Source organism: Orbicella franksi, chromosome 3 (assembly GCF_964199315.1).
Source record: "Orbicella franksi chromosome 3, jaOrbFran1.1, whole genome shotgun sequence".
Classification (NCBI taxonomy): domain Eukaryota; kingdom Metazoa; phylum Cnidaria; class Anthozoa; order Scleractinia; family Merulinidae; genus Orbicella; species Orbicella franksi.
The window spans coordinates 28,385,925-28,400,276 of NC_138147.1; the positions used below are offsets into that span (position 1 = coordinate 28,385,925).

At 37.2% G+C, this 14,352-nt stretch overlaps 1 protein-coding gene across 1 annotated transcript; it reads left to right on the forward strand.

The window, feature by feature from the left end:
* Positions 1-10,769: 10,769 nt before the first annotated feature.
* LOC145483181 (melanocortin receptor 5-like) lies at positions 10,770-11,875 on the forward strand. Its single transcript, XM_081461768.1, has one exon. It carries the CDS (start codon positions 10,895-10,897, stop codon positions 11,825-11,827), a length of 933 nt encoding a protein of 310 aa, XP_081317894.1. The 5' UTR covers positions 10,770-10,894; the 3' UTR covers positions 11,828-11,875.
* Positions 11,876-14,352: the final 2,477 nt, after the last annotated feature.

Sequence of the window (14,352 nt, forward strand, 5' to 3'; positions counted from 1 at the left end):
GAGTAACAACATATCTTTCACCAAGGAATTTAATTCTTCTTATTTGAAGAAGTTGAAATAGCATAGAATGAGCTGTTACTATTTTAGGGATGGTGAAGCTATGAAACATTTCGTGAAGAAGACAAAAAAAAGGAACGATACCCTAGCGTCGATTGGCTCTTAGGTGATCTTCACGTGCTCTCCGGCTGATCGTTTTAAACAAAGGGGAAGGGAGGGGGAGCAGCATTGCGTGACAAGCCCAAAGAGCGTCTGCGTATAAAGCAAGCTCGCAACTGAACAAGAAGCAAATTTCGTAACTGAGGCCGAAGAAACAATGACTTCCCGTACTGCGTTGGCGTTCTTTCTTCTCTTCGAATTCATGCTTGGTGCTGCTTACTTCGCGCCGTTGGCCAAAGGACAATTGGACATTTGTAAATACTGTATACCCCTACTGGGAAAAGGAAGGTTTTCAAAGCCAACTTATTTCTAAATTCTCTTTCCCTCCTTGCCTCTTCTAAACGTGATCAGTAATTTCACAGCAAAGAAGACTCCATACAAATGAATCAAAAGAAATCAAAATTACTTAGCAGAGTTTAATCATGTTCATATAGTTACGTACCGTTTTCATTGTTTTGGATTTTCTTTTTAAATATACACGCGTTCAATATATGTTTGCTGTTTTTGAAGCATCTGTTATTGCAGTCTACGCCATCACGTCAGCAGGCCATAGCTTTTGACTCAAAGTGGCTATCAGCGACTCAACTTGGAAAATGGATCGTCTTTAAACAGTGGTCGTTTTGATGCTACGGAACTGAGGCTTTAATCATATATCATTTATGTTTCGAGCTAGAGAAACGGCAAATTAAGTTAAAACCCACTGGTATTGTTAGGAAATATTGTTAAGGTCATTCCTCACATTTGCATTGCGCATCCTTACTGCGCATAATTTATGGCGTCATTAACGCGCGCTCGTGCACGCGCATATTGAAAACATGACGGATTTGCCTTGATATTGAGCTCTGTCAGCCGAAAAATGGCTCTAGCTCACCAACGAGCACGGGCACCCCAATTTTTTTTTCCAGTCATTGTGATCAACTAATCATAAGCTTTGCATGAGAAAAGACTGATCTAATTTCTATTGTTGAAAATTGAATAAATAAGAAAAATAGCAGATACACTGTGGTCTTTTCTATTTTGCAGTCGGTAACCACGTCAAGAAATTTGGTTCAAATTTTTAAGCAAGGATTAAGCTTTCTGTCTGAATCAAACTTAAAATGTTTATTTTTGTCCGACACAATGTATCGACTGTAGTTTAATGCGTGTTCTTATGAGTCTGGGTTCACAAAGAGTTTACAATTACTGGGAATGCGTTCTTATAATAAGCATTAAATAATGCCAAAATGGGGCATTTTCAACGCCTCACTGCTCCTTAATGAGCATGGGCCCCCCCCCCCCACCCCCCTTTTTTATTTCAAAATTGAAGTTATCATATGACAAATATTCAGTACACAAAGTTTGAACAAAAATCTATTGTCACTTTTATTTCAGAGGAATTACCTTAAACGCAACGGTTAGGAACTTACATAAGGATATGTGACACCGTAGAAAACATCCATGAAGCTTGTCCGACAAAATACTAATGTATATATTTAGCCAAGCCTAAAAGCGGAGCTCGTCAGTTATGTTTTGGAATGTTGTTACTAATGAAAATAATCGAACATGTATGCGAGGTAAATTGCAAGCGATTTAATAGTTTCAGCCGGAAATAGGATTACGTCAGCAGATTGAGGTGTAAGATGGTGTGATTATGAAATATAGAGCTATGATTTCAAGGATTTCTGGGAAGCCACCAAAAATCTTGATCACATAACAGAACTGTCTTCTGTACTTTTTGGTGGCATTTCTTGTTCTTTCCTACCTTATTCAGAAAGACAACACATTGTTATTAATCATTATATTATTTCTTACTTAACATGGGGACTCACACACAAAAGAAGTTCACACATTTTTTTGTTTTGGGGACTGATTGAAATGCAGTGGTTACAATACTCAGTCCCTAAATTTCTACCAAATGAAATCTCGCAAAAATACCAAAATGGTATACATATGTGAAAAGTTGGAAAGTTTTGTTTTCTAACTTGTCCCCAAAGATACATTTGGCCATCTTCACTTTTGTATGGAGTCTTCTCCTGCTCGAAGGGTTTGCAATAAGTAAAATCACTCTCGCATGAATGGTAATTATGATATTTTTTTTTACTGATCATGAATACTTGCATAGGCTTCTAATAATAATTTTATTATTCAATTTCAATGTGATTTGTTCTTCTTCTCGACTGAGATTGTGCACTACAGGAGCTGTTATTGGATTCCATTAATTAATTTTGCTATGATTAAGTTATACCAAGAATTATAAGTAAGCTAAGAGTAAGTTATATTATGCACATGTATTTTGTCTGCACTACACAACCAAACGCACTCAAAGGTTATGAGGCATAGGTACATTTGTCAGAAGAGCCCAGCGTATCCAAGATATGTTTTGATGCACCAAACCGGACATGGGGTTATAAGGCAATCATTTAAACAACAGATTGAGATAATTTATAAATTAGAGATCACTATTTGTGCAACAGTAGGGAACAAATTAACCTTATTGGACGTTGCGAATGGCAAGGCTGTCTGTAGAATGTCACAAATTTGTCAACCCTTTCTTTCTACAAAAAGACTAATCCTGCAACTTTGCTTAAGACCCAGTTCTCCATTTCGTGTTGGCAAAATATTAATTTATGCCATGCCAAATAATTCTCCTAGCACTGACTTAAACGTTGCAAGTTCTGGCAAGCTCTTGTTTACCTCAGCAAATTCTTAATTTTTCTTCAAATATCTTAGCTCGCTGCGATGACATAGCCAAAGAATTTGCTTCATTTGCCGAAACCCAAAAGAAATACTCGCAGTATTGCGCAGAAATTAATGACCGTCGCTTCTGGCGAAATAAACTTGCAAAGTAAACACGATCTTATTTGTCACGTAGCGAAAATGAAAGTTGCAACGTCAGCGTATTCCATGGCTGACATAATACCTTTTTTAGCATTTTAAGCGTATTTATTGTTTTCCTTCGAATCCAACGCTTCGATAAAACCAAACGAAAATATATATATTATGCACAAATAAAGAAAACAATATCCGTAACATTGTCCTTGTATTAATGTTTCAACAGCTTTTGGCAAATAAACATCACAGGTTGCGTGATTCAAAATTTGGTAGAGAGGAAATTTGGGTCTGGTCAGCGACAAAAAACAAGAAGATCTGTTAGATCTTATAACCGCGCTTTTAAAATTTAACTGTTTTCTTAGCACTACAGTCGCAACGTAGTGCACATTCCAAAGTAATCCTTGATGATTCATTGATTACTGTAGACACCACATCACTTGATCAACACAAACCGTATTATTGCACCATCAGTCGTAGCCGTTGTGAAATCTCCGATGACGTAATAACCTTAATCTGGAACTTTCTTCGGGATATGTATGGGCATGAAGATACGAACACTAATAACAACAGCTTTCTTTCCTAAAAGTCAAGATTAAATTTAATTGTTTTTTTCCCTTGAGTAAAGGGCTAGCAAAGAAGTCACACGAGTCAAATAATTCAATAATTGCGTTATCCACGGCTATCTTTAGTACAGTGGTTATTTCCCTACCAATGACGTAATCCTTGCATGTTCTGGCATGTTCTTTGCTTGGTTTGCAAATATTCAATTTTCCTTCCGATCTATGAACTCGTTGCAATGAAACAGCCAAAGAATTTACTTCATTTGCCTTAAACTAGAAGAAATAATCGCAAAATTGCAAATAAATTCCGTTTATGACCGTCGCTTCCGGCGAAATAAACTTGGAAAGTAAACCCGATCTTATTTGTCATGTAAAGTGAAAACTACAACGTCAACGCATTCCACGGCTGACGTAACACCTTCTTTTAGCGTATTTATTATTCCCTTTGAATCCAACGCTTGGATGAAACCATAAGAAAATATATTTTACCCACAACAAAGAAAACAATATCCGTAAAATTGTCCGTGTATTAATGTTTCAACAGCTTTTGGCGAACAAACAACACACGTTGCGTGCCTCGAAATTTGGCCGAGCGGAGGTCTGCGTCTGGTCACCGACAAAAAAAATTAAAAAATAAACCACGGGTAAACCATGAACCGCGCTCGGCCCATGCCGCGCGGTTAAAAAATAAACCACGGGTAAACCATGAACCACGCTCGGCCCATGGCCGCGCGGTTAACAAGAAGATCTGTTAGATCTTATAACCGCGCTTTTAAAATTTAGCTGTTTGCTTACCACTACAGTCGCAACGCAGTGCACATTCCAAAGCAGTCCTTGATGATTGTTAATTTTGTTACTGTAGACATCACATCACTTGATCAACACAAACTCTATTATTTCACCATCAGTCGTAACCGTTGTGAAATCTCCGACGACGTAATGGTCTCAATCTGGAACTTTCTTCGGGATATGTATGGACATGAACGATATGAACGATACTATAATAACACTATTAACAATAGCTTTCTCTCTTAAAAGTCATGATTAAATTTAATTGGTGTTTTCCGCGAGTAAAGGGCTAGCAAAGTAGTCACACGAGTCACATAATTCAAGACTTCCGTTATCCACGGCTACCTTTAGTACGGTGGTTATTTCCCTACCAACGACGTAATCCTTGCATGTTCTAACATGTTCTTTGCTTGGCTTGCAAATATTTAATTTTCCTTCTGATCACCGAACTCGCTGCGATAACACAGCCAAAGAATTTACTTCATTGGCCTAAAACCACAAGAAATGCTCGAAAAATTGCACATAAATTAATGACCGTCGCTTCTGCCGAAATAAACTTGCAAAGTAAACACGATTTTATTTGTCACGTAACGAAAGTGAAAGCTGCTACGTCAGCGCATTCCACGGCTGACGTAATACCTTCTTTTTAGCGTATTTATTATTATTTCCCTTCGAATCCAACGCTTCGATAAGACCAAAAGAAAATATATTTTACGCAAAGTAAAGAAAACAATATCCGTAACATTGTCCTTGTATTAATATTTCAACAGCTTTCGGCGAGTAAACATCACAGGTTGCGTCATTCAAAATTTGGCCGAGTGGAAGTTTGGGTCTTGTCACCGACAAAACTAAAAAAAAAATAAAATAAAATAAACCACGGGTAAACCATGAACCGCGCTCGGCCCATGGCCGCGCGGTTAAAATAAAATAAAATAAACCACGGGTAAACGATCAACCGCGCTCGGCCCACGGCCGCGCGGTTAAAAAAAAAACAAACAAACAAACCACGGGTATACCATCAACCGCGCTCGGCCCATGGCCGCGCGGTTAAAAAACACACAAGTAGAACATTAACTACGCTCGAACCATGGCCGCGTGGTTAATTACCAGCAAGCTTATTGTAGACGCTCTCAGGGTGCTTGGAATATAATTACGACGCTCTTTACTAAGATTCTCATAATCATGGCCCTCACTAGAAATTACGGTTGCACGAATTTCAACAGATGGGGAATTTTTGTTTCAGTTTGAGTTCCTTTTTACTTGGCCGCTTACTTTATACAGGCAAAAACCTAAGCAAAACAATTTTCGAGTATTTGAAGAACTTGTTTTCTTTGATTTGTGGATTCTGGTTTCCGATTTCTGGATTCCGGTTTTTGGTTCTGGATTCCGGATTCCGGTTTCTGGGTTTTAGGGTTGCCCCATCTTTAACAGTGTGTTTGCTTTACATTCAGTTTACACATGGCTGTTATCCAGCATAGGCAGACTTATAAGTTTGCCTTCAAAAATAAATTGCAACAACTATTGCATCTTTCATCACCTATTCTTGTGATGAAATGACACAAAATCCAAGTACAAGAAGTCAAAAGCATAAAAAAAACTTAGCCGGCAATGCCTACAGTTCCTCTTACTGTCTGCATACGCCGTCCATATACTGGCACTGCCTTGACAATGTACCCATTATTTCTCTGATCACACCTTTTAAAACGTCACTGTTACATAATTTGTCCTGACAAAGCAATACATGAAATGTTATGCCTTTGGCACTCATCAAATACCTTTACATGATGTACAATGTACATCACATCAACATTCACAATTCTTTTTTAGTTTCATTGTAACTTTTTTGCGTCATTTTCCCTAACTTGAAGACAGGACGTCCACATTAGGTGATAATTTGCCTCTGGAATCTCTATGAATTCACAGGGAGTGATAACAATTAAATCGTGACTAATTTTAGCAAAGGAGGCATTCAAATGTCAGATTTTAATGTTAAGTTTACAACTTTTCATGACTCTTCGTATATATATATAACCTGTCAATTATTGCACCTGTAGACAGAAGGTGTGTTGGGGGAAGAGATGTTCTAAACTTTCTGAACTTTTCCCCCTTACCTGTAATAGGATGACTATTATGAACTACGATTCGCAACCAATAATAATAATAACCAACACCAACATCAGGTTACGTATACACATGTATATTTTGTTGTCTCCTGTAGTCATAAAAAATAAAAATTAAAACCCTCCATAAAGTTCATACTCAATAGCACTGCTACATGTAGCACTGTTACTAGGAATTAATTCAAGTGAAACTGTTGAAACAGCTCTGTCAAAATTGCTTCTAGCGGTTAAGGCAGGATAACAGAACATACGCGTAGTACACAGCAAAGGCCAGAGATACACACATGTTGGTTATTAGTTAAGATTTTGTGAGCTTCTGTGCTAGGTATGGTGCAAAATAATGGAATATCAAAAATGAAGGTTCCTGAGACATTTTGACAGCGCTGAGAGGAATGAATATAAAAATTTACAAAAGAAAGAGAAGTTCTTGCCCTGTCCAGTTCTCTGTTACAAAAATATCATTTACATACATTTATTACACATGGTTTGTGTTTAAAGCTGATATAATGCACACTCTGATTGGCTAATTCTAGTGCATTATTTACATTTACGTGGTATACGTCGCTAAAATAATAAAACATCATTTGCGACTAAAATAAAAAATTAAAATTAAAAAAAACGCCTAATTCATAATAATTTATAAATACTTAATACTAAAACGGATCTAATTCTTTACTTGAAAATTATTCTCCCGTAATGCCCATGCGCCAATTACGAGCATGCTAAAAGGTCCTGACACAAAGTAAAAGGAAATTAGGAAAACTATCGCTTTTTCCTGAAAATTATAGCGACTGAAAACAATGATTGAACACTCTGAGAGAGCATTGTATCACCCTGACGAGATAAAATTTAAGGAGAATAGAGAATTCACAAAGTTATATCACAAACGAATTGGTACCGGACAGGACAAAGGAAACAGCCAGGAAGAAACTGAAACTTTCTTCGACAAACAAAAAAGTATGCATGCACAACAAAGAAAACAGTCAGTCACATTCGGTTAATGAGTTAATAGTTAATAACAAAATTAGCGTGAAGAAAAAGAGCAGAGAGAGAGAGAGTGGAGAGAGGAGAGCGCTTTCACCAACTAAATTGTGTATATATATATATATATATGTAAAAGTTATTTCTATTACCGAGAAATGGTCAGGGCAAGAACTTCTACGCTCTAAGTTTTTTCTAAGTATGTAAATGTCATTTACACTGTTCAATTTACCGAGTAAAGCTCTTCACATTTTTTTTTTTTCTCATTAGTACTATCTCACTTTTGAGGAACATTTCCATATTAAGTGTAAATACTGCATTGCAGAATAACCTCTGCTCGCCACTGACAAATCACGATATTTTGCTATACCTCATCCAATAATTGTTAATTATTATATGGCTTTGGCTTGTGGCCAATATAACGCGCGCTCTGATTGGCTGAAATCTGAGCGGTCATTATACAGCCGTAATGCCCAAGGGCCGATTACGGATTATGCAAATTAGAAAGAGCCCGCCTCTGAAAATCCAAGCGCATTGAAACGATGAAAGCCGATTAAAAACAGTAAGAGAAAGTAAGTAGCTAAAAGTTTAGATATTTTTCCTTTAAAAAATTAATATAGAAGTTGTTTTTGACTTACCAGCCGGTAACCTTTAGAAACTTTGGCGGACACTATTGAAAAACAATCAAAGTTTGCCAAGTCTTAAGTAAAGCTAAAATCGCAAAGTGAAAAACACCATCGGCAGATCTGTCATGCATTCTGAGTAGAGCACCATGAAGAAACGTATAAGTTATCATCTTAGTCACAACAATTACCGAAATATTGGACTCCGTCACAGTTCTCATCGAATAGATTCCCTCGCTTTAACACAAGCAAGTGTATATCAGCTTCCAGGATCATCAGATGTAAACAATCGGGCGGTTTCTGCCGGTAGCAGTGTTTCTGATAACTGCAGGAAGTTTTAGACGTTCATTTTCAGTTATATTGATAAGAATGTTTATAAGGTTCACAGTTTTCGTAATTGTAGTGTAGAATACTACGCTGAGATGCGAAAATGTGAATAAAAATACTCCTCGTCTGATCGTTTGTGTTTCTACAGTCACTGTTCAGACGCTATCACGAGTGTGCAAGCTCAATACAAACTGTATGCATTGAGAGTACATCAGTGTAAGTACAGTCGATAAAATGTCGTAAGAATGCGTGCCATGGAGCATCTATCGAACAAATAAAATACATATTTTCAAACTGATGTTTAGTTGTTTTTTTTTTTTACACTACCCGGAACTTGATGCAACGTTTGTCTGATTTTTATAATGCTTTTACAATTACAGATGGACATTGAAACGTTCACCAAAAGTCAGGATATTTCGGCGACAGAATTCTCAAACGCTTTAGTGGTAAAAAGCCATCTGGAGCAGGTCGATCAGATTGTTCGTTTAATTTTTTTAATACGGAAATTTTTTTAATACGGAAATGGTTTCTCTATTAAAATATTGACAGATGTTTGCTTCGCTTATATAAAAAAAAGAAATTAAGCATCGCTGTTCACTATCGTTTAAGCCTAATAGGATAAGATTTCTACCATCTCTTTTATAGTCTAATGGATGTCATTGCCTCTGTGAATAGCTTGTACGAGGTTCGAATTATTGACGTCGCCGTCCTTTGCGAATGTACACATCTCAAGAATTTTGTTTTTGGCGACACGACGAGACCCGCGTAAGTTTCCCGCGTCCACTGCCGTTGCCGTCCTGGCCTTCCCGTCCTCGTATCTTAAGGTCCCTATCATGCTAATTAGGACGGCGGTATTTGTTGACAAAAGCACAGCTTAAACTTCTTCTTCTAGTATTTTACAGTTTTAACTGCCCCAAACTTTTATTACACATTTTTACCGGTGAGACATTGCTCTTTAAGTGGAGGGTAGTTTTGGGATCTCAAGTGATGTACTTTTGGCGATATTTTCCTTGAAATTTCGCCTTTTTTATGGCGCTTTATGAGTAGTCCGAAAGGGAAGAAATTTAAAATTCTGTAAAAAAATCAGATGATGATCAAATTGCCAAAACAACCTCTCAGCGTAACAAGAAAAATTTGCTTGTCTCGAATAAAGGGTTTTTACCCGGATTTATATCGTTTTATTTTTATGGCAAATTGTTAAAAATGTGCCCTAAAATGGCCGCTGAAAGCCCTCTCAGAGGGGCAAAACCAAGATGGTGGCCCCAGCGCTAAAATACGAATCGAATTGAACTGAAAGATATATTTTTGTGAATCACCTATCTAGACCAGTCATCTGACAAAGTTTGAGGAATTTGATTTTTTCTGGTCCAAATGACCATAGTCGATATTTACAGAGGGCGCCTCTTAAGTAGTTATTATCATTCGATGCATTTTTCTCCCCTTTCATGAGATGAAAGAGCCTACCACGTGACCGGCAAATAACCTGAATAACTGCTTACAAATAACGGTCTAATACAGTCTAAATGTGTTTTACTGCAAACAATATTCTGGTCATACGTAATTGTAACGACGCTCTTATGTGAATAATTGTAGATCGCTTCACAAAGATGTCAGACAGTGACTTAAATTTGAAAACAAACTTGGTGATCTGAGGACAGAACAATTATTGAACTGGTGATCGCAAAATATCATGATTTCTCTCGCAGATCAATTACCATCTAAAGCCTTCGGCTTCAGCAAATAATTAATCTGCTCGCCACTGACAAATTGCGATATTTTGCTTAACCACGTCCGAGAATTGTTAACTGTAAAAGAAACAGATGGGCCTATCTAACAAGAAGTCCCAATGTTTTTCCGTTTTGAAGCTGTACAATGCATATCAGTACGAAACGTTTGTCTAATAATAAGAGAGCTATCGACAAAGTTTTCATCATTTGATGTGAATAGAAAATTGTTTTAAATGACGACTTGCCATTTAGCAGCTGTAAACGGAAATGAAAAACCATAAATTTCCATTTTTCTCCGTGTGGACTACATCATGCACAAAATACGGTTTCACTAAGGTAAGAATTTAGTAAGTTTTTTTTTCGTGATTTTAGTTCAGAGCACAAGCGGAAAGACCGAAGTTTCTTATAAGATGCGCGCTGAGTCATCATTCCTCCCCCTTCCCACAAAATGATTTATGCACATTTATAGAAAAGAGCAGAGTTGTTATGGCATAAGTCTTCATTGCGGCTAAAGCTAAATTTGTTTTTAATTTACATTTGTCGTTTATCTCGTTTGACGTTCGAAAACAAAACTAGCCAGTCTTCAGAGTCTTTTGTAGTAAACCAGCTGCTTGGCAAGTTAAGTTGTCTTTTCAAACTGTCAGTGATCCCTTTATTGATCTGTCTGATAAAACAACAAACGCCATAAAGAGCATTTGGATTGTTCATTAGTTACTGTGGTAACAAGCAACTTCGTAACTTTACTGCACTGAGAAGTTTCGTTGGTGATTCAAATACACATAGCTATCTTGCAGATCGGTATGGCACTACTAAACTTTACTGGAAATGGACATCAGAAAACATTCGAAGACTTAACTTGTTCGCCACATATAACTGCTAGACTACATGGCCACTTCACATTTCTTTCAGTTTTAAACTCTTTTCTGTCCTTTACTGCATTTCTTGGAAATGCTCTGATCCTAATTGCTCTTCACAAGGAGTCTTCACTTCATCCACCGTCCAAACTCTTGCTTCGTAGCCTTGCAACAACTGATCTCTGTGTTGGTCTTATTGCAGAGCCTCTTACTGTTACCTATTATATGTCTGTAGCGAATGAACATTGGAATATATGTCCTCACTTATCGGTGGTAGGGTTTATGACAAGTTATGTTTTGTGTGGAGTGTCGGTCGCAACTCTGACCACAATAAGCGTGGACAGACTTCTCGCCCTGTTATTGGGACTGAGATACAGACAAGTTGTAACTTTAAAGCGAACCTACGTGATCTTGTTTACCTTGTGGGTTTTTCCCGCTGTCTTTTCAGCAATGCGCTTTTGGAATCCCCTTATAACCATATGGTGTGGTATCATAGGTACATTTCTGTGTCTAGTAATCTCGCTCGTCTCTTACACAAAGATTTTCCTCACCCTCCGTCATCATAAAACTCAAATTCAAAATCACGTTCAACAACCTAACCAAACAAATCAAATGAACATAGCGCGATACAAAAAGGCAGTGTCCGCTGCAATATGGCTGCAATTGACGCTGGTCGTTTGTTATCTACCCTTTGGTATAGTGGAGACACTGTGGGCTAATATTGGACTATCTGCATCTGCTTATCACGCTTTGATTTATACAGCCACTTTAGTTTACTTAAACTCGTCTTTAAACCCGATTCTTTGCTGTTGGAAGCTAGATGAAGTCAGAAAAGCTGTGAAGGACACAATTAGACAGGTGCTTTGTCATTTTTCTTAGCTAGCTTTCTTTAGGTAGACTTGTAGACCTATGCCATGAAAAGGTGATGATGTGCAGAGTTAAGATTTTAAAACGCATTTTAATATATCAGTATGAAATGTTTCTCTAGGAATAAGAAAGCCATGGAGAAAGATTTAATCACTGTAGTAAATAGACAATTTGTTTTAAATGGCGACTTTCCATTTAACAGCTGTAAATAGAGATCAAAACAATAAATTTCCATTTTTCTCCGTGTGGACTACATCTTGCACAGAATACGGTTTTATTAGAGTTAGCATGTAGTAGGTTTTGATGTTTCCTTTAGTTTAAAGAACACACGGAAGGCTCGGAATTTTTTTATGAGATGCGCAATTAGTCGGGAAGAAAGATCGATAGCGTGCAGTCCGTTACGGAATAACTTAGAAATTGTGCACTTAATGTTTACAATAACCGCCTCGAGTTCAGCCCTTCTCTGGTGTTTCCATTATTCGTCTTTGGTCCCCCAACTTTCACGAAACGTTTTATTAAACATTTAAAGAATAGAACAAAGATGCTGTGGGATACGTACTTATATTAACGTTCGGTCAGGCGGTATTTCCTCTAAAATTATGAATCAGTCTTCAATAAGGTTTAAGGTGAATTAATTTTTATGTTTTTGGGACTGCAATTGTTTTACAATTTTGTTTTATTAATGGCGCATATTTCAGCAGCGGCGAGGGAAAAACGAGTTAACTACTAACATCTTGAAATTAATATGTACAGCTGGACTGTGCTTCTTTGTGTAAAGCAGTATCTTATAGTGAACATAAAATTTTGAAGATACACTCTGGAGTGCTTGGACTTACATCATGTTTAGAATTTGAGAGCTGAATTGAAGTAAGCGTGCATGGCGGGCATTCTTGTTAAACTTCTCAAACCGAACATTAAAAACAATGGTTTGTGATGCAGACATCTTTTTTGGGAGACAGCTCTTCCGTCTTTAATATAAATTTAAGCGTTTATTTATTGCACGAAGCCCGCCAACTGTTACACTTAACATACTTCTTTGTTGTAGAAAAATGGCGATAAAATTATTGGAATGGAAAGCAGAATATATTTTTCTAGTCATTTTCAGGTAAAACGGAAAAAGGTAGAGGACTATCTTGTAAGCAAGTTTCATATTTCTTACCATCATTGTTTATTTGGCATTGGAAGTTAATTCTAAATAGCCTGAGGGAAAGACACGACTTTTAATTAGTCACTTTCCTGGAGAAAACCGCAGTTGTTAGGTTTAAACATGTGCGAGTGATGAATAAAAAAGGCCTAGATTTTTTAAAATTAATTTTGGAGAGTTGTTCAACACGGCTAAGTTTCTTTGGACAAAGTAATCACTTTCACTCGTGTATGTCATTGTTACAAACGGTGGATTCTCTGAATTATAAGCTGTTTAAATTAGGGATGGCGGGCGATCGAAAGATCGAGGTGGGCCATGGCCACCTTTGACTGAGTAGAATCGATCATTTTACGTTCGAAATGTAAAGCGCTTCAAAGAAGAAAATACACTCGCGAATTGGAATACAATAGCCGTATTCAACATAAGCTAGTTCTAAAACGGGGTATACACGCGTTTTTTGTTTACCTTGGGTGCCTGTTTGGACTGGCGCATAAATTTGCAGGATAAGAGGGGTCAAACAATATTTTCGTATTGTTTTGTTCTTTCTCGCTTCTTGTTCATGGAATCAGATATATATTTTTAAAAGTCTGTAGGCAGCTCCTTGTTTCTTCTCGCGCGTTAATTTTTCTGGGTTGCATGTTTTTGAACGGGTGCTTCTTTGCCAATTCTAAAGAAATTGTAACTGGTGTATATATGCATGATGTTTATTTTTCACCGTGTAGATATTTCTGTTGTCTACCTCGTCTCATACTTCGCATGATTTGGTATCAGTATTGGCGTGTTATTTTGATCGGCAGCTCACGCTTACAAGAGCAAGGCATCCACATGTTTCTCCGTCCATGTTTATTAGGGTTCCCTGGCTACCGACCCAATACACGCAGTTCCATGATTCGTCTTTAGTTCCAACACCCAATGAATATCCACAAAATTATTTATTATACATTTACCGCGGAATAAAACAAGGATACTGTGGAATACGTAGTGAACTCTCTGGTTAGACTTATTAGAAAATTATGACACAAGTCTTCGTTGAGGCTTAAGCTGAATTTTCATTTTATTGAAACATGCAAATTTTTACAATTTTGTTTTATAGATGGCGCATATTGCTGCAGCTGTGAGGGCAAAACAACTTAACTACTGACAAGCCGAAATTAAAATCGACAGGCGGGATGTCATTTTATACGAAGCAGTATTTTATAATGAACATAAAATTTGGAAGCTACAATCCTTTGAGTGATTGAACTTATGTCTGTTTAGAATTTGAGAATTGAATTGAGATAAGCGACATTCCTGTTAAACTTTTCATACCGTGCTATTAAAAACAATAGTTTGTTTTGCAAACATCTTTCTTTCGAGACGGCTCTTCTGTATTTAATGTAAATTGAAGCGTTTG